This window comes from Anguilla anguilla, chromosome 2 (genome assembly GCF_013347855.1).
Source record: "Anguilla anguilla isolate fAngAng1 chromosome 2, fAngAng1.pri, whole genome shotgun sequence".
In the NCBI taxonomy this organism is placed as follows: domain Eukaryota; kingdom Metazoa; phylum Chordata; class Actinopteri; order Anguilliformes; family Anguillidae; genus Anguilla; species Anguilla anguilla.
In genome coordinates this window covers 44,209,602-44,229,429 of record NC_049202.1, presented here as the reverse complement: position 1 = coordinate 44,229,429, position 19,828 = coordinate 44,209,602, and the positions used below count along the sequence as shown (strand labels likewise).

At 44.5% G+C, this 19,828-nt stretch overlaps 1 protein-coding gene across 4 annotated transcripts; it reads right to left on the bottom strand.

The window, feature by feature from the left end:
• Window positions 1-2,172: 2,172 nt before the first annotated feature.
• On the bottom strand, window positions 2,173-18,610 carry cog7 (component of oligomeric golgi complex 7). Of its 4 annotated transcripts, none has more exons than XM_035406946.1 (19): window positions 18,482-18,610; window positions 16,833-17,049; window positions 15,541-15,689; window positions 12,975-13,091; window positions 12,470-12,638; window positions 11,982-12,064; window positions 11,703-11,825; window positions 11,002-11,200; window positions 10,772-10,899; window positions 10,422-10,576; window positions 9,270-9,386; window positions 8,695-8,760; window positions 8,060-8,246; window positions 7,569-7,709; window positions 7,369-7,452; window positions 6,576-6,690; window positions 5,834-5,977; window positions 3,833-4,021; window positions 2,173-2,865 (listed from the first exon to the last, which is right to left on the bottom strand). In XM_035406946.1, exons 2-18 carry the CDS (start codon window positions 16,996-16,998, stop codon window positions 3,855-3,857), a joined length of 2,310 nt encoding a protein of 769 aa, XP_035262837.1. In that variant the 5' UTR covers window positions 16,999-17,049; window positions 18,482-18,610; the 3' UTR covers window positions 2,173-2,865; window positions 3,833-3,854. The 4 variants fall into 4 exon arrangements, with proteins under 4 accessions (XP_035262837.1, XP_035262839.1, XP_035262836.1 ...); XM_035406948.1 differs by having other exon boundaries at window positions 18,463-18,595; XM_035406945.1 differs by lacking the exon at window positions 18,482-18,610 and adding an exon at window positions 18,095-18,374.
• Between the last annotated feature and the right edge of the window lie 1,218 nt (window positions 18,611-19,828).

Here is a 19,828-nt window from a genome sequence, read left to right as displayed (position 1 = left end):
ATTAGTCTATTAGTTGGTTATACTAAAATGGAAGATAGTACTTGTGAATCATAATGCTTGACTATTGTTTTCCTCACACCATATCTTAACAGTATTCTCATCTTCTCATCGGTGATTTGCAGAACATGACACGTCAATACAACCAAGAATCAGTCAAAAGTGCTAGACCTGGTTTGGGTACTAGATTCACTTAAAGTTTCCAGTATGAGAATGCCTCTTCAGTCTCCAAGGATTGTCGGTACTACAGTTAAGTAAACCAGTGGCTACTGCTTTTATTCACCCAATTAAGTTGTTGCCTGGTAGATACAGTAGAAACTGTAGTTAGTGCTGTTGTCAAAATGGCCTTTGACATAGGAACGTGTCCAAAATCATGTTTTATTAATAGTGCAAAAGAGAATACACTGCCATTAAGTCATCAGCAACTGGGACTGCAAAATAAAGACAGGGTTAAAGATCACAGTTATATCATGTGGAACACAAGGGAAAACACTACCATTAACAGCTGGCTGAATTCCATCACAGCATACATTGTTAGCACAGAAAATTTGTAGCCAACTTTAAGTTTCACAGTTTAAGTTTTTGCTCCTACCACATTTACTTATTTGTGTACAAATGCAGCTTGAAAATCTCAAAGTCATATATACTGGAAACACTGCTGGTCAATAAAAATTGTAACACAATTTGCAGTGTGATGCAGTACGTTACCATGATTTAACAAACAGTAGTGTGGGATATGATAGTTGTTAGGGAATCCTACACGCTTTGGACTACCTGAAGTGTGCAGACGGGTAAACAGCTTTTACACATTTTGTTTCTTGCCCCATTGAGAGATGGTTGTTTTGATGTTGGGAGTGTGACGGGGGAGGGTAAACAGTGAAAGAGGGAGGGCCTGTGTAATTACCATGGGCGTTTGGGTTGGGCCTCTCATGATAATGGGGTTGATGAAATCAGAGATCTGAGGAGGTGGGCCAGATGCACTCTACAGTTGACACAGATCCAGTCTGACTTGTTTATCCACCCTGAGGCCATCTGACTTCAAAGACTCAGTACAAGTAAGACAGACATGGAAAAGAAGCACCTTCAACTGAATGGTGTGGAGGGTGGGGGGAATCTGAGAGGAGTTATGGGTGCTTTGTGTTCCCTGATTTGTATTAGTAGTACATTCCTATATAATTTAATCCCAATAATTTAATACAATATAGCAATCTCAACATACAGGTTTTAACAACAAAGTATTGAACAAACCCAAACGTACAATGAAAATATTATTTAACGGCCTACTGTGGGAAAGGCATCTGAACTGTATATCTAGCATAAAATATACTATTGAGCCTCCCTATTGATGTAACTGCAATAATTTCAGGGCTGAGGCACATCAGGGCTGTGTTCAAGATCCAAAACGGTTTGATTCGAACAATCTGTACACTCAAGCCAGTTTGCAGTGTTCTGCACCGTTCCCACTAATAAACAAATCATGAAACGCCTTTCTTATCTTGAATGTGGCCCAGGTGTTAGATCCCGATTTTGAGACAGCAAGTTTTATCCATTTACATCAGTTTCCTCTGCCCGAGTGTGATTTCAATCTAAGGCTCACGTGTGGAACTTGTGTGAATCTGTTGAGACTCGCAATGTGCCTTTAGTGTGCACGGATTTGCAGCCTGCAGATCATTCGACGACAAGTGGTCCTGCAAGTCTGGCACGCTGTCATTATCTCAGTCTCTCACTCCCTATGGTCACTCCTGGGGAGTGATAAGTGGACAGAGATCTGCTGTGAAGTTACCGATATTTATCCTTGTACAAACAGTTTTACATCTTACATGTCGCTACTGAAGCTTAGGGAACAATGGCTTGCTTGGGAATTAAACTTTCAACCTTAAACATAGTCACAAGCTCAGTGTCAAACAATTGCACAACACAACTGCCTTTCCTCTCAGACACCGGCGCCATCAGAAGGACTAGCTCTTTACATTAGATTATTTGGCTGTCAAGTGCTAGACAAAGCTTGCTTTTCAGCCTTCAGGAATTTAAACACAACAGCAACTCGTATCTCCAAGACTAGACCAGCCACTGGGGCACCATGTACAGTAACACTTACCATATCCTGTATTACCAAGTCCTATGTGAGGAAATCATTGTTAGATGTGGAACAAGTTGAAATCTGCACAAGTGAAATGACACAGAAGGTAGTGTAATGTTTATTGAGATTTGAGCAATCTGTATGAATCAGAAGACATCAAAACAATTTCATATCCCTATTATTATCAGATTACAATTGTTTAAATTGGACATAAGATATGACTTTACATTGATCTTACATATAAGCACTATGAAACACAGTAACTAATACATCAAAAATTCAATTATTAAAAAAAAAGAAAAAGAAGCTCATGTCAACACAGATAGAAAATGTCAACTGTCATGAGTAGCAATATAGTGCTTAAAAGCTCAAGCTAAAACACCAAGTTCTTGAAAATCCAGTATTTTTCTTTAAATGAGGCTGATTTACTGTGACAATAGGCTCTCTGCCTTTTTAAACATAAATCATATGATTCCCAGCCATCCTTGGTCCCCAGGGTCCCTACCCTTCAATTATTGTCTGCCTGCAGCCAGAGCAGCTGCACAAAAAAAAAACAAAAAAACAAGTCAGGAAAGGATCTGCTGCAAGTCAGCTCAAATGTAGGGTGAGTTTCCCACGTGAACTGCTGCAGCGTTCTCAGGCCTGCCGGTGAGCATGCGAGGAACATGCCAGTGAATCAGCGACCTCTTCTTCACGCGTTCCGCTGAGTGGTGGCCCGCTTCCCCTCAGCTCTCTCTGACCCCTCCCTCAACTGTAGCAGGCCAGCTGACTTCTGCCAAGGTCTGTATCTGGCGGAGAAAAGAGAATAAAGTACGAAACTCCCGTCAGGTGAGGTTAGCACCTCTGACTCACGTGGAGCGTCAATGACAGGAAAGCCACACGCAATAGGCGACTGATGACGACCGTTTTGGTGACTCAGGAGGCGGCTCAATTTGATGCACGCGGGAGTCCGCTACAAGGTCACAGTGCCTCAGAACACGGTGTAATACAAGCGTCCGGCACAGCAGCACAGCAGAGTGCCTTCACACTCCTCCCCAACCTTCCCTGCCTCGCTGCACAGCCGGCATTAGCGTTTAGCCTTCACCTCCCTATTAATGACCCCATCTTTTCATCTCTGTGAGGCCTAAAAGCCTTTAGGGTTAAACGCCGCGCCGAAGCAGCAGCAGAGGAACGCCGGTAAGTGGGCCCGGGGGCCATTACTCCACAGTGCCATTACATGAAAACCTTCTTAAGAGGGCCTCGTGCCGGAGACAAACGGGGCATCGGCTCCGGTGACAAGCGCCCCGCAGATTCAATTGCTGTCTTTGTTTTTTGCGCCCGCGCCCACGGTAGCACTTTGAGAACGCGGTGTTCTCAGATGGGCCTGTTCGGGTACTAATTGCGTCTGCCCTCCGCAGCTGTGACAGTACGGTCGTGTGGCAGCCTGCCCTCAGTACGCAGCCGCCGCCGCTGTAGACTGCGCGGATGAGAAGAGGATCGGCTTCCGTTAAACGGATGGCTTCCACGCGACTTTGCCGACTGAAACACAGGAGTCAACCGGAGCACCTTCACTTGAATGCAATATCCAGTCGCAAAAAATTACACAAAATTATTTATTTAGGTGATACGGTTTAAAAGAGATGTATTCAAATATTAAAAGCATAAACCCATTTAACGGATGTGTAAAAATCAGCCTGTGTCACGAAGCAAAGGAAAACCAGGCTGTTCGGCCAGGACATGTCATGTCTCCCACATTCAGTGACGTGAAGGCTTTACCTCATTTGGTCACCATCCCCGTTCAGTAATCAATATTCCTCATGGCAGCTATTGAGGAGGCGAGTCTTCGGGACAGGGGTTTGGCTGTCTGTCTGTAGTCCTCGGGCTTGGCCTTCAGAAGGCTGACTATCTGCTGCAGGGTCCGTGAGGGCTGGAGACCCAGAGCGTCCATCACGTTGCTCAAGTAGTCTAGAGGGCGAGAGCTTCTGTCAAAAAACGCGAACGCACAAACAAAAGCATGCACTCTCACTTCTCTGTGAAAGTATGTTTCTATAGGTCACCTAGCATCTCCAAACTCCTTCAACAGCTGACAGTATAATGAGTAGCATAATCAGATTCGATCATTCATAGACTGCAGGTTAGTTCAGTTGATTTTCATGTTAACTGAATGCATATGGCAACTGAAACAGATCTTCTGTTGTTTGTGCTAAGGCCCAAAACTAGTCCTGCTTACCTAAAGATCTTGTCCATGTGCCAGAATTAGACTGAAGCTTTCATGCCAGAAACTTTTAAGCATTGACAAAAATCCAAATGGAAAGCCCTGCTCTCAGTATGCCGATCCAATCTGGGAGCTGTTCAGTCGCGCGGGGGTAAACGGAGGCGCTCCCCGTCCCCTGAAACACGCTGTCCACCCATATGCCGTCTCTCTGCGTGACGAGACGACTTAACTCCCATATGCCGGGACTGTGCTCCCTTCACTACTCGGGCTGTTTAGTGCTGACTGCAGCGTGATCAGCTGCTGCATCCCCGCAGAGCCCGATGTGGAAGCCTCTAGTGGGCCCACTCAGCGATGACTCAGCAGTGTGTGATGCGTGCCTTACAGCACATTCTGCCAGCAGCACTCTCGCACAAGCGGCGAGTGATCTAATGACAGACGGGGAGATCATTCAAGTTCTTATTTTACAGCCTTTCTCCGGCGAGTTATTTTTCCCCATTCCTCCTTTTTTTTTTAGCCACGAGCGTCGCTATTTCGCAGTCAACAGTCATTCGTCACAATCAGCTCACCGGGCCTATCAGTAACGCATCATTAAGCGAGCTACAATATCGGTACAACGGAGGAGCAGGAGCACATCAGCATGGCCACCACTAGGGTGCGCATTTCCACCCATCTCAAGAGTGCCAAGCTCCTGAGTGCCAGATTGAAAGGCTCTCAAGAGTGCTGGCCAGTTCAAGTGAGTTGCACACCAAGTGCTAGGTCTGACCAAATCACACAATTATTTTTATGTCTCTGAAAAGCTATTTTCAGTGCTTATTTCCTTTTTTTATCTAAAGTTTGTTTATTATTATTTTCTTATTTTTTATGTTGCTAGTTGACTTTTTAAAATAAATATGCACTAGGTATAACATTTAGAAAAATTTTAGACGATTTCTTACATCTTTTAAGTTGCTGTTATGAAGTTTCATGATAACAAAAAAATATGATTGCTCATGTTTACAGTTCTTCCTGTGTCTTTTCATTTATCCCAAAAAACGTGGCATTCTTTGCTTGCTGGATTATTTCCTGGATAAATTTTACTGTAGTTTCTGATGAAATACGAAGCCAAATACAATCTTAAAGTGTAAAAAAACTGCCACTAAATAATTGTGTAAATGCAGTAGGTCAATTCTGCAAGTAGAAATCGAATTATTTTCACTCCTTATTTCAGCAAACAAATGTCAAATTTCACATTCGTTCTCACTTCCAAATAAGAAGTTTAGATAAACAAGACTTGTTTGTGGTAAACTGAACCTGTATCTTGACATGCCCAATAAACACCACTGTGAAGCTACTGACAGGTTGAAAAAAAACCTAATTAATCTTTAAAAGTTACGGCCATACTATCTGAATAAGAGCCTTCAAACAGCCTTGAGATCATCTGAAATAATTAAAATAATTATTTAAAGAAGTAATTAACGATTCCAACTGAACCAGAGTTTAAAAACCTTTCTTGTGCACAGGAAACAGCTGGAGAATGAACTTTGTAGAGCATCGTTAGTTAGGCCCGTATGACCATCGCTTACCTATATCAGTGGCCAGCTGCTTGGTGGAGTGGGGGGTGAGCTCAGGGATCAGCAGAATGGCATCACAGTACGTCTGCATCGTTGCCCTGGCGATTGAGCCCAGCCAATAGTCTGCAGTGTTATCCAACTCAGGCAGGTCATCACCTATTTGAAATAAAATACCAATTATCTTAGGCAACTGTCCAGTTCTTTGTAAACACCTTCCCAGCCACATTCAAACCTATCCAGCATTTATAAATACAGTCTGACAGTTTGGCAGAGCAAATACATATACTACAATTGTTACAAATTGTTACCACAGTGAATTAATTAAAAACACATAAGGCCAGAATTTTCACTACCACAAAAAACCACAAAATATATTAGTGAGTAGTAACAGGATGTTACGAAAGAGATCAGAGATATACTTAAAAATAACAAGCAATGCCTATAAATGAACTTATAAAAATGTATTTTAGATGAAACTGATGAAACTGGTGATGTATAGAAATTTAAACTACTGAAGATATGTAATACCTTAAACAAATTAAGAAAAGTCTGGTACTATACGTACACCCACAAAGTGTGTAATTTTATGTATTTTCAGACGGTATTATCAAATGGTCCCTAACCAGTAGTTGAGACTTGAATTATTATAATGCTGCCCTAATACAATGGACAGCAGACAGCAGAGAGGAACCCCCGAATGGAGAGTTTGACGTGTTGCAGGAGGAAACAGGGAGGGGGCTGTGTGCGGGATCACCTTGCTCAGGAGGGAAGGGCAGTTTCCCAGCATGCAGCGCCAGCTCCAGCGCTGGGTCCTCCTGTGTGACGAAGGGCTCCAGATGCAAAGGCAGGGACATGATGTACTGGCCAATCTGAGGAGGGACACAGACACGTGTAACCATGAGGAATGGACTTCAATTCCCACGCTCCCGAAAGATGATTCGTTCATTGGACATGCTGCGATGCTACATAACGACAGAGAACAACTTGCATCATTTTGAAAGACTGCCCTTATCACCGCCCACACAGTCATCTTCCCTCTCTCAGATAAGGGCTGTGAATCTAAATAGAGCGCCATTATCTCTGTTGAGGATTGTCAAAGCCTGCTTCTGCGAGGCATTAACTCTGATGAACAGATTTAATCACAGATTACAAGACAAAGCCATAAAGACGCGCAATGATTTCAGGCTTTGTGGACCATTCACAGGCTGTGCGGCAATCTGGGAGGAAAACAGTAACACAGGGAAGGCCTTTTGGAGGGGCGCACGATGGTTTCTGGGTTTAATAAGTTTAAAAAAATCTTTGGGATAAATAGATTGTTTGGTGTGTACAAATGCACTTGCTGTAATTTTCACATTTCAAGAACCTGTGGAATATGGTAAATATGTTTTTGTACCAGTGTAAAAAAGTAGTGTAATATAATAAATACTTTCTGTGAAGTCCACGAAATTCTAGCGCTGCTCCGGGACCTCCTGCATAGAGCTTATGCACACAACTATCCATTTATCTGACCTCTGGTACCCTGGGCATGCACTGCAGGTCAGGCTTACATTGCTGATGTACTCCAGTGGAGACAGACTGAAGGTGGGCAGGTCCTCTGTCAGACTCTCTCCCATACCACTGGAGTTCCTGCTCTGCTGACAAAGATAGCACGATTGCACAAAGACCATCAAGTAGAATCCTTAAAGAAAAAACAGGCAGTTCATCCTAGCAGGTTAGCCGTTAGCTCAAAGCGAATGGCAGCCCTCACCTCGATCTTGGAGACCAGGCAGAGCTGGTGCTTGATCTGCAGGAAGACGGAGTCAAAGGCCAGCTGGTTTGCCTGCTGGTTGAGGCGGGTGAGGGCGGCGCGGGGCTCGGTGAGGAGGCTGGAGTTACCCGTGCCCTTCTCCTGAAACACAGGGAGCACACAGGCACTGAGCACTTCGCCCGCCCGAAAACTGTTTCAAATGGGAACCAGGAGCAAAACACTTCCCAGAAGCGTTCCCATTAACAACTGTTTTGTCTTTTGCGATCTTACCCGCAATACAAATATTTGTGGAAAGCCATTGACTGGGTCTTAAATATTCAATTCAATCACAAAAAAATATCCAATAGCCACTTAGTCATGCTATTCCAGAATTAAACCAGATTTGAGACTTAAACCAGAGCTGCAAAGTCTCTAACATCAGCGGAAAGGACGGCGGCCATCTTTAACACAGTTGTGAAACACCCACGCTACACCCTCAGCTCCTCCCTCACCTTCAGGTTGTACAGCATCTCCATCAGGCTGGCGTACTCGGCGGGGTCCCCCTTCAGCAGGTAGTTGTACTCCTGCCAGGGGTTCTTAGCGGAGGCCTTCCTGTCTGCGGAGCTGGCCTCCTGTATCCCGGCCAAGCTGCGGGGGCTGTAGGATTCTGACAGGTACCTACCGGCCGTGGCCAGGATCCTGCGGGCAGGGAGCACAGACACGCGGCTCAGGGGCGACGTCAGTGTGCCAGCGCCAACTGACACGGGTCTAAATTCCACCCGCTAACCGCTCAATCTCACAGTCAGTTAGTACATTCACCTGGGAGGGAGGGGGGATTCAAAGCTTTTCATTAAGAGCTGACTGTATCTACAGCTCACGCACTGTGTTGACACCATACTAACTTCAGAGCGTTCCTATAGTCCGAGTGTCCCCATTCAAAACATGGTATCCATAAGTCTAAATGATATCAATCTAAATCTCCACTGAGCTACCAGAGGGTACATTAGACAGGTCCCATTGTGCACTACAAATGATGAGGAGAAGCAGAAGCAGGTGAAAAATAGATACTCCTTACTGTGTAATAAAAGGAAGTGAGTAACAAAGACAGTAAGACAGAAAAGGCTCCAAATGCCGCTGAGCCTCTTACCTGTTAGACAGCTGCTGCTCAAACGCTCCACACTGCCTCAGCAGCTCACCACAAGTGGCAATAATCCTACAGTACAAAAGAACCAGAGGGAAATGGCAATAACCGTACAAGTAAAACTGATATGCAACAATGAAACGGAAGCCATTTTAATCTAACCAGCAGTGCTGGGAAATGAAAATCTAATGACAGTGCATTTTCATGGGAAAAGGGATGTTTGTACAATAGGATGTAAGCATTTACCTTCTGGCTCATGAAATTAACCAACCACAAACTTAGTCAAATGCAAACTTTCTTGCAAATATTTCTTGATTTGTAGTTTTACCAAGGAGCTAGTCAATTACTTTTTCTATCATGCAGCATTAATCTGTAATATTTAGGGAAACTCAAAAAAAAAAAAAAAAAACTTTGTTCCCAATGAACACGCTCACAAGAAACACCATTCCTTGCGAAATGCCATTGTTACTTAGAAAGCCAGAAGACGGCAGTACGCCTCCATGTGTGCTCCTGGGAGCTCTGCTCTAACAGTGACGGTCTGACAGGCGGTCAGGGGGGTTTGACCAGGCAACCACACCCACCTGACCGAGTTCTGGAAGGCGGTCCAGTCCTCCTGGTACGCCGAGGCACTGCAGGTGTCCTCCAGCCTGCACTTCTTTCGGATGGACTGCAGGGTGATGGAGAAGTCCGACACGTACCTGCAGAAAACGGTCGACTTGAGGAGCACTGACAGTAAGAGCGACCACTCCTATTTATCAGCTCTGAATGTCTGTGAGTGTCTGAGTGCATCATGTCTACAAACAGCGCGTACCTCCTGAACTTTAAACTTTATTCCTGTGGTAAACATGCTGCACTTGAGGCAAGACACTGCATTTTCTGGAGACCAGCAGAAATAGCCACGTGGACATTTCCTCCACAAAAGCATGTGTGTGTGTGTGTGTGTGTGTGTGTGTGTATGCATGTGCGTGTGTGTGTGTGTGCATGTTTAATGTTTGTGTGTTCATGTCTGTGTGTCTGTGAGGTGTGCATGTTAGTCATTGTGTATTGTGAATAATTGTCCTCCTATGATGCATGTGTCTACGTCTGTAGGTGGCATGTATGTGCGCGTGCGCCTGAGTTTGTGTAAGCGCTCATGTCTAAAAATCCATGGACGCAGGCTCAGGCGCCACTCAACCCACACACCCAGGCACATTAACTACTTCCATCACTCACAGATACACAAACAGAAGTACAGTTCACCTTGCACGTGCACATGCACATACACTACCCACAGACACGTACGCACACAGATGAGTACATGTGTACGTGCACACGCAAGGTGAACTGTACAGGTTGTACACACGTATGTTTTTGTGCTTATCAGACTACCTGTTTGTGCGCATGCGTGTCTGTGGGTAGTGTATGTGCATACGTGCACGTACAAGTTGAACTGTGCTTCAGTTTGCATATCTGTGAGTAATGTATAATCAGTAGTTAATGTGCATGCGCGCATGTGGCTGGGTGTGTGGGTTGAGTAGCGGCGGAGCCTGCGTCAGTCTGGGTCTATGAATAGTGCTTGTGTCTGTGCGCTGTGGAGGTGGATGTGTGTGTGTGTGCTCATGTGGGCGCGCATGCGCGCGTCGGAGAAAGCAGACGGTTCAGACGTCCCGCACTCGGTGAAGAGCGCTTTGAGTACGTACTTAGCGAAGAGCGCTTTGAGTGCATACTTGGTGAAGAGCGCTTTGAGTACGTACTTGGTGAAGAGCGCTTTGAGAGCCTTCAGCAGCCCGCAGACGGCCAGGCCGTCGGTCAGCTTGACGCAGCGGTCCACAGCCGCGCCGGCCAGGCCGAAGAGCTTGGTGACGGACTGGCTGAGCTCCTGCACGCAGTCTATCACCTCCCCACGCTCCTGCCAAGCACAACCGCGGTGCACAGCACATCAGTCACCAGCCCACGGCGCAGTTGCGCGCGCTCCGAGCGGATCTCCACAAACAAGGGCGAGGGAGGCGGTATGACTAATACTGAGACGGATGGCACTCGCCCCAGATAACCTTTTTCATGAGAAACAGTCCTGCGTCCCGTAAGGGGGAGGAGCTCCACTCACCAAGGGCACCGCGCTGATCTGAATCAGCAGGTTGGACTCCTCCAGTTCCCCGTACTGCAGCTGGTAAGGCTTGTAGGGGTCATAAAGGGCAGTCACCAGCTCGGCCACTTTCAGCAGGTTGGTCTCGCCTGGCGTCAAAGACAAAGGGGGGGGGGGGGTGTATTGTGAGATTTAGCTTCCTGCTTGGCGCCTCAGCACGTGGCCCTGAGCCAATCGGCGCTCGACCCTACCCAGGTGGGGCAGCATGGCCGCCTCCAGGTTCCTCCCGAAGTTGGCGGCGGTCTGGTGGAGCTCCAGCAGGGTCTCCAGCTTGTCCTCCTGGGGGGCGCGCTCCATGGCCGTGCTGAGGCACACTGGGATAGACGGCACCATGGCGCCCAGCGTCTGGATCAGCAGCACGGTCACCACCTCGTACGGGTTCTTAAACACCTGCCAGACACCAATCAACACAGAGTCTGACCCACACTGCTCTAAAAGAGACACCTATCACATCACAGAATACGCATCATTTCAAAATGATAGTGTAGCGTCGTTTGGCTGATTCGAACAAGGAGACAAGCAAACAGCTGAAACATATTGAAGGCCTCCAAAACTTAACAGGAAATGGGACTGACTGAGAAACTGGTATCAGAACGTTGCAGGTTAGGTGACAGAGGGCTACCAAAAAAAACTAACACAGCTCTTTATGCTGTGGCTAATTATACCTTTAAGCTAACTACAGTATATCACCCTGCCACCAATCTAGGGAAGCCAATGTTCCCACCCCCCACAACACGCACACGAAACATGGATCACTGCAAAGCAGCAAAACCAGAGAGTACTTCCAAGTCAATGAGCAGAACATTCTTAACGCAGCGAAATATTCGGCTCGTAGCATAAGCCCCCGGGCGCGAGGGTGCCGATTGGTCAAAGGGCCTTGGTGGCGCCGTACCTGACTGCTCCACTGCAGCTGCGAGTGCCACGTGGAGAGCAGCGTGTCGTAGAGCTCGGCCAGCTGCTTGCCGAGGCCGAGCTCGGTCTGGCACAGGTCCTGCCACACGCCCACCAGCTGACCCTGTGGGCAGAGAAGCGCCGCGGCATTACCGCAAACCACAGAGCCGCCTCACAGGCCGGCTGCCTTCAGATGAGCCCGCCCCGTTCCTGCGGTCGGGAAGTGTGCACAGATCAAGAAGCAGAAAGCAGGGTTTGGGAAGTGTCTAGCGTGTCTCACCTTGTGACACTTGTAGTAATAGGCAAGGAGTTGCGGCATCCTATCGATCTCTGTGAAGACTTTCACAAACAGCTTTGCTTGGTCTGGGGACAGCGAAAAGAAAAGAGGAACAGTCAAAACGCAAACGTTGGACTTTAGATAGGGAGGCATCCTGTCGATCTCTGTGAAGACTTTCACACACAGCTTTGCTTGGTCTGGGGACAGCAAAAACAAAAGAAGAACAGTCAAAACGCAAACGTTTGATTTTACGTGGGGGGCTTTCATGCACAGAGCCAGCGTGCATGGGGCCAGCGTGCATGGAGTCAGCATGCATGGGGCCAGCGTGCATGGGGCCAGCGTGCATGGAACCAGCGTGCATGGAACCAGCGTGCATGGAACCAGCGTGCATGGGGCCAGCGTGCATGGGGCCAGCGTGCATGGAACCAGCGTGCATGGAACCAGCGTGCATGGGGCCAGCAGCACAGGCCTCACACGAGGCAATCTCTCACCCAGAGACTGCGAATTGAAGGTGGCCACAATCTGGGGGCTGGCCAGGGCCTCCAGCCTGTTCTTCAGGGCCTCCAGGTGGACGCACTTCTCAGAGTAGTCGGGGGTGTCCACCAGCATGGCCAAACTGCTCTGCATGCTGGTGAGCTTGGAGGAGATCAGGGCCAGGTCCTGGGGAGGAATGAGGAGCACAGAGCACTGGGTCAGCATCTGAGTCACCCGTTTGATTTACACAGTGTGCATTGCTTTCTGTTAACCTTGCCTGACAGTGCATAGGGAGTATAAGGAGGCAATGCAAATAATTTAATCCACAAAAACATAATTTTACAAAATTTCTACAACATGAGATAATATTCTTCATTCTCTTCCCATTAATAGACAGACTGGGGATCTGGATATCCCATGTGGATATTCTCCAGAGTTGCTGACCACATGAACGGAACATCCACCAGGCTGCGAGCAGTCAAAGATCACACAGTGAGAAGAAGATAGCCCTCTTCCAGCCACCTGAGTCTTGAAAGTCTCTTCGATGTCTGCGCTCAGCGTGCTCCATTTGTCCGCTTCCTGCAGAGCCTCGGCGGCCAGCTGCATGCGAGACTTCACCTGATCAATCTCCACCAAGACCTGGGGAAAAGAGACTCGATAAGACCAACACACCCATCAGCACCTTCAACACTCCCTCTTGCACACTAGCTTGCAGTTTTCTCCCTGGTCTGGGACACACAGTTTATAAATCTTCTTAAATATAGGGCAAATGCATTTCCTTGAAACACAGCGGTGAGATCTAACCCATGAAACCGCTAGATTTGCCCTTCAGAAACCATGGCCAACAATGACTTGCACAAATTACTGTACAGCCCAAAGAGAAGTTTCCCAGAAACGTACACAACATGCATACGTTGCTTAGATGCCACTGTGGTGTCTCGAATGTTAATGCTGATTTCCTGTGTACCTCGGCTACCTACAGACACAAACAGGAACCATCATAACATTGTTTCTACATAAACCAACCACACAACTGTTTCCTCTGCAGTTTCACGTCTCCTCCATCCTGGGCTATCGGTAACACAACATGTCATGCACACAGAATTATATTTTTGAACAGAATTTTTTTTTACAAACATTTGTCACAACATGCCTTACAGTGGACCCTGGCAAGCCCAGGGCAATGGTGGCAAGGAAAACCCCATTGGGGGTGGGGGGGGGGGGTGCTCGGGGGGGTGACAGATAAGAAGAAACTTTGGGAGGAATTACACTCCAGCGGGAAGCCTATCCTCCTCTGGTCAGCTCAGGGTGAGGATATTAATGACCAACACAGTCAATCTAAAGCTAATTACATAAGCAAAATGAATCCATTTTGCGCAGCTGGGCATGACATTTCCTGTTGTTCTACATGGCCACCGCCATTCACTTATTAGAACAACCGCATAGGAAACAGGAAGAAGAAAGTTCAGCAATTAATCAGCAGCATCATACAGGAAGTGATAATCAGGAAACCTTCATAAGGTTTACCAGAACTAAGACAGCGGTATAAATGCAGATTATACAATTATTCAATAAAATGTATATTTAGCCGTTCTTCTCCAGAAATTTGTTTAGTGAAATACAGCGGGTCTGTTGTGTACATTACAGTCAAAATGATCACACAACATGGGATATTGAGAGCACACTTAAATGTATAGCTGTGGATTTTAGGGATAGGAGAAAAGGACGGGGTTGGGTTAATAAAAACATAATTACCTTTCTTTATACTGAATTACTATAATGACAAATGTTACTTTTAAAAAAGAGACGCTCTTAGAACTATGTTATAGAGGCTTGCAGTGGGAAAGGATTACCATGGGCCCTATAGCAGGAGCAGACAGGAAGAGGCAGTGCAAGAATGTGCAGGGCCTAGTGTTCTGTTATGAATGGGAAACGGCTGCAATTTTTTTGCAGCCTTGCCACAGGTGAGCCATTTAGCTCAGACTAAACAAGTCATATATTTCAAATAACATACTGGGAATGCCTTGGTGAACAACCTGATGAAAAGGCAAATGGGATAAGTACATATTTTTTTTAAATGTATCACACTAGCATTGCTCTACACAGGGCTTCCTCATGCATATTTATGAGCTAGGTTTGACATCTGTCTGAGAAGCTACCTTGTTTGGCTGAAAAACACCGAATAAGTGACTAAATGACTTTCCTGGTTTTTCTAATATTTTTGTTAATATTACTACATTATATGGTTTCGATTGGCCCAGACAGTTTATTTACAATGAAGGATAGTTTGATACTTATAGAATTTTCTGTCAACAAGCCAGCTTTACAATGATGTGTATGGGGAATGTGGGCATTGGCGCTAAAATTAAGGAAATATTCTTCCCGTAACACCAGAAGGGAGCTTGTACAGCAGGTTATGTTTCCAGAGATTTTCAAAGGCTAAAGCAGATTAAGCATTACGAATTGATAAAAAACACGTGGTTAAATAAGGGACGTATGGAAATATGTTACAGGAATAAGAATAATTAAATATAGAGTGGGACATGGGCAGACAGTTTTTTCGTTCATTCTCAAACAGAATCACAAAGAACATTAGGCAAAAATCTGTAGTTCACTAGCAAACCACACTTGGTTCACCAAGTATTCTAAATTAAAGCAGTAAATAAAACAAATATGTTTCTTTATTTGTAATTTCCTATTACATGTCTAGCATTTATGCATATTGTATTTATATTTGAGTGGACAGAACACAGATTAATAATGATTTTATAAAAAGTACTGGTCACAGTCATGACCCAATTATAATTCACACTAAAGCACATTAAATATAATACATAATGCTAAAGCTGAGCTCTCTGCACACCAGTAAGGACTCAAAACATTTGGCATGTCTATTTATTGATAACAATCAAAAGTTTATCTTAGCAGTACCTATATTTAAATTACAGGAAATCATTCAGGCATTACTTTAAACTGCTGTGCATTAAAGTACTTTAAGTCTTTTAAGTACTCTTGTATGTTTAACCTGGCTGCCTGTAACCAACGTGGATTCCTGCAGGAATAATCAGGTTGTAATTTACTGAAGTACCTGCATGGACTGGACTGTATCCTGCTCAAACTTCTTGATGTCCTCCTTGACCAGGATCATCTGCTCCTTCAGGAAGGAAGCCTCCTGCTTCAGAGCCTCCACGTCACGTAGCACCCTGGGCATATTCTGAAGGGCCTGGTTACTGCTCTCTGCACCGCGGCAGGACCATGACAACAACAGACAAAACAGCATTAAGTGATCCTTGAGTGACCCCAAAACAACATGACGTCAGCTTCGATTTGTTCAACACAGCGAACATACAGCCAAGTAGACTGCATGTAATTTTCTAGTCCATACCAGTTTGAGCCGTTTCTATCTCTGTGCAAGGTGGTATCAGTTGAGCAGAGATGCATGATATTGAAAATCTTGTCCGATATGCTTTTCGTGCTGTGACAATTCTTGTGATATGTCGTCATGTTATGCACAGGCTTCATGTTTTAACCAGTATATATCGGCCTCCGCCACCACAAAAATCTAATAATTACCAGCTGTCTTAATTATGTAAGCGTAACCAGAGGCAGCATGTCAAGTCCACTCAGTCAGATGTCAAAATTTAACCAGTGAACAATACCAGTCCAACACAAACAGCTACAAAATTCTGACATGGCAGCAAGCCATTTAAGTAATGAACACCACCAACATTGCATCCTCAGTTGTTATCCCATTAAACACAACATCCATCCTATCATCACTATGTTTTGAGTACAAGGCTAGAGCATTCATCATGGCTAACATCACATCAGCCATTCCTGAGATAAAAAATAACAATTTATAAGAAAATTACTGAGGTTTACAATGTCTTCTGTGGACATCTCTAAAATGCTGAAGTTTTAGAAGAATTTTTTTCTGAAAACTCATGTCCTCTCATCTGTCTACAGCAGCCTGCATCCATGCAAGCAAAGACTGGGCTGAAACATATTGGGTTTGTGGAAGGTTAAACACAGCTTTGAATGGTCTGTTGAAAAGCTTGTGAGCATCTCAAATATGCTAGGGCACTTGTTACAGACCACACATAGCAAGTCCAGACAAGTACAGCAGGGGTTCTAAATCCTGGTCCTGGGCGGCCACAGGGTAAGCTGGTTTTTGTCTTTACTCATGACTTAATTTATCAATTAATGTTATTGTTTTTCCACTCGTCATCTGGTTCCTTAGGTCTGACCTGGTTTCTGATTTTTAGGGGATAACAAGAACCAGCAGAAAAATGGATGATATCGATGCATTGTACACGTCAAGTTGTGCAGATATACAAAAATATAACAAGACTGCATTGTGCACAGCATTAGTGAGCTTACCTTCTATGGCATTGTTGACTTCCTGGATGAAGAGCTGAAGTTTCATAACCAGTGTGGCTGCGTGACCATCTGCCTTCCCTGGGGCATCCTTCTGAACCATTTTAAAGGCACCATTCACCCATTCCTTCACATCAAAATCATCATCCAGGAACTTTGAAAAATCCATTGTATTCCTCTTCCTTTTTGTAGCTCAGTCAAACACGAAGGTCACCATTCCCTGTGAATGCAATAGGCTACGTCATGTAATTGGCCAGGTATATTCCTCGTACATGAACCATCACTAAACATGGATCAGCTATAATTTCAGAAATTAAGTCTTACTAATTGCTAAACATTTTCCAAAAGTTCAAAGCACAGGTATTCAAGGACACCAATCATTTGGAGATGTGGGGCAATGTGATCACAGGGGTTAGCTAATCATCGGGCTGGATTCTATTAATGTTTATTAGATCATGAAGATATTCCTGAACAATTGATTCAAGAGGAATGTGAGTGGCTTTCCAACTGTAACCACAAAGGGTCACTATAAGTAATATTTTGATAAACAGGGCAGGCATGCAACCAGTTACGCCATGAGGATTAATTTGAAAAAGTCTGACAGCATAAATATGCTGACAATACTGTACTATGAAGCAGGTTAAGGGAAGAGCCAACAAAGTGAAACATGGACAGACTAACAATGTACAGAAAATTCCCAGATCATCTACTGGGGATGCATGACAACTCTTCCAGTTTTCTGGTACCAATTATATGTGACTACTGTGATTTTCAATGGTAGATAAAACCGTTTCTTGTACTGGAGTCAGATCGAAGTCAATCCACATGCTTTGAGGCTTCACGTGTGGTATCTAATTATATGATTAATGTATGAAAACGTTTCACAAGAGACTGGGGACCTCGTACTGATCGTACTACTGCTTTCAGAACAGGTCCGAATTTTCTGCAGGCCCTATTTATCATAAACGTTGCATAATATTCAAATAACATAACATTTCACTTATGATGACTTATTACCTAACTTACAAGACCTAGCATTAACCAGATGTAAGTGCATATCAATGTATCTGAATGGTCACTAAAGTTATCTCCCAGGAACTGTAGTCAATGAAGCTTGCCAAAAGGGAAGAACATGGCTAGCTAAATACTTACGGAGACATTGGCAAAAAGTTGTAAAAATGACTAAAATAATTGTTGGCATAAATTATGTTTCATTAATTATATTTAGATTCCGTTTGCCAACGCTAGGTAGTAATATTACCTACTGTCAGAGCTTCAGTTGATTCTGTAATTTTTTCCCATTGCTGGTCTTGAGACGAATATAAAATAAACAGCCCAAGAGAATGAAATTATCATTACAACTAAATATAGTTCGAGCAAAGCAACAGCCTCCTCCAGAGTTAATCGGAGGGTGTAGAGTAAAGATTACGCTTTTAAAAGCAGGTAGCTATGTATCCTGCTGTCGTTTAAAATCCTATGTGCTTGTAGCTATGTTTTCACATCTTTGACAGCAGCTTCCTGTACGTGCAGAATCGGATGTATCCGTTCAGAAACAAAACATTCAAAAACTAGATTCCAGGAGAAAGTAACATTTGTCATAGTGCTATCAATTTTAAGTTCACATGATACTCACTATTTTCCGCATATATTACCTGACATATCAGTTGCATAGCAGTCCACTGAGAAAAAAAGACGATACGGTACGCAAAGGATTAAAGGGTAGCTGCATAGAACTACAGTTCAGAGGGTAGCTGCGACGTGGCCAAGTGCTACGTTCAATACTGTCCGTCGAACAACAAAAGTACCGGAAGACAACAAATAATAAATAATTAAGTGGGAAATGCAGTATTTGTGTTAACTGGAGATGGGGAGTGTTTGAAGTTTAAAGACGTATTTTTAATTTTAAAATGGATGAATGTCTAGAAATACATTTTCCCATTTGTATCAAAATTCAGATGTTCAATATTGGAATGGTAAATGGACTGCATTTATATAGCGCTTTTATCCAAAGCGCTTTACAATTGATGCCTCTCATTAACCAGAGCAGTTAGGGGTTAGGTGTCTTGCTCAGGGACACTTTGACACACCCAGGGCGGGGATCGAACCGGCAACCCTCCGACTGCCAGACACCCGCTCTTACCTCCTTAGCTATGTCGCCCCCAGTGTATAAGTTTTAAAATCTTAATAAATGTTAATCTTTTTTGGCAAATTACATTACATTCTTACCCTAAACAACTTAAAACATGAATTGGGGGTTAAGAGCAAAATTAACCGTAGAGGTGGGAGGTAAATCCTCAGACCACAAATTCGAAAACATTGGATCACCTGTAAACTAGTTTACAAGAAGACAAGAAGATGACACAATAACAAGATGTACAACTTAGCAAAAGAACAATATAGCAATACAAAAATATCAATAATAAACAATGTAACAACAAATTAGAAGTGCAATCAAGTAGATGTGTAATTCATCACAGTTTCAGCGGAGCCATTGGCAGAACAAGTGCTAGAGCGGGCTGGGAGGGAGCCAAGGTATGATTTGAAGACTTGATTTTTCAGTTTGCGGCAGACGGGGAGCACTTCACCATCAGTTTGCCTTGCTTCATGAGGAGGTCCAAGAAGAGGGGCAGGAAAAACAAGCCAGGGCAGGTGTAGCCCCGCGAGCCAGTCTCTTTTTTCACTTTCGCTTCCGATCTGACAACATTTGAGTGTATAGCAACATTGGCCTAGAGAAGAGTGGGTACTCCACTTGGTACCACTCTTGACTGGAAAAGTTAGAGAGGTGTATGTCGCTATGGACTTCACTGAGACATTGGAGTATGACAAGGTCAAGAGTGCTGTGTTGTTGAAATATGAAATCACCCAGGTGACTTACTGGCCTGCACTTCTGAGAGCACACAGTAGTCGAGGGAGAGAAACCCAAAGAGCTTCAAGCATATCTTAGAGATCTTTATGATAAGTGAATGACAGTAAGACTGAAGACAAAGGAGGAGATTGGA

Coding starts and splice junctions, on each gene's coding strand:
- cog7 (XM_035406946.1), bottom strand. CDS start 16,998: ATGGATTTTTCAAAGTTCCTGGATGATGATTTTGATGTGAAGGAATGG. Junction 15,690..16,832: donor AGTCAACAATGCCATAGAAG/GTAAGCTCACTA, acceptor GCCGCGGTGCAG/AGAGCAGTAACCAGGCCCTT. Junction 10,900..11,001: donor GGCCATGCTGCCCCACCTGG/GTAGGGTCGAGC, acceptor CTTTGACGCCAG/GCGAGACCAACCTGCTGAAA.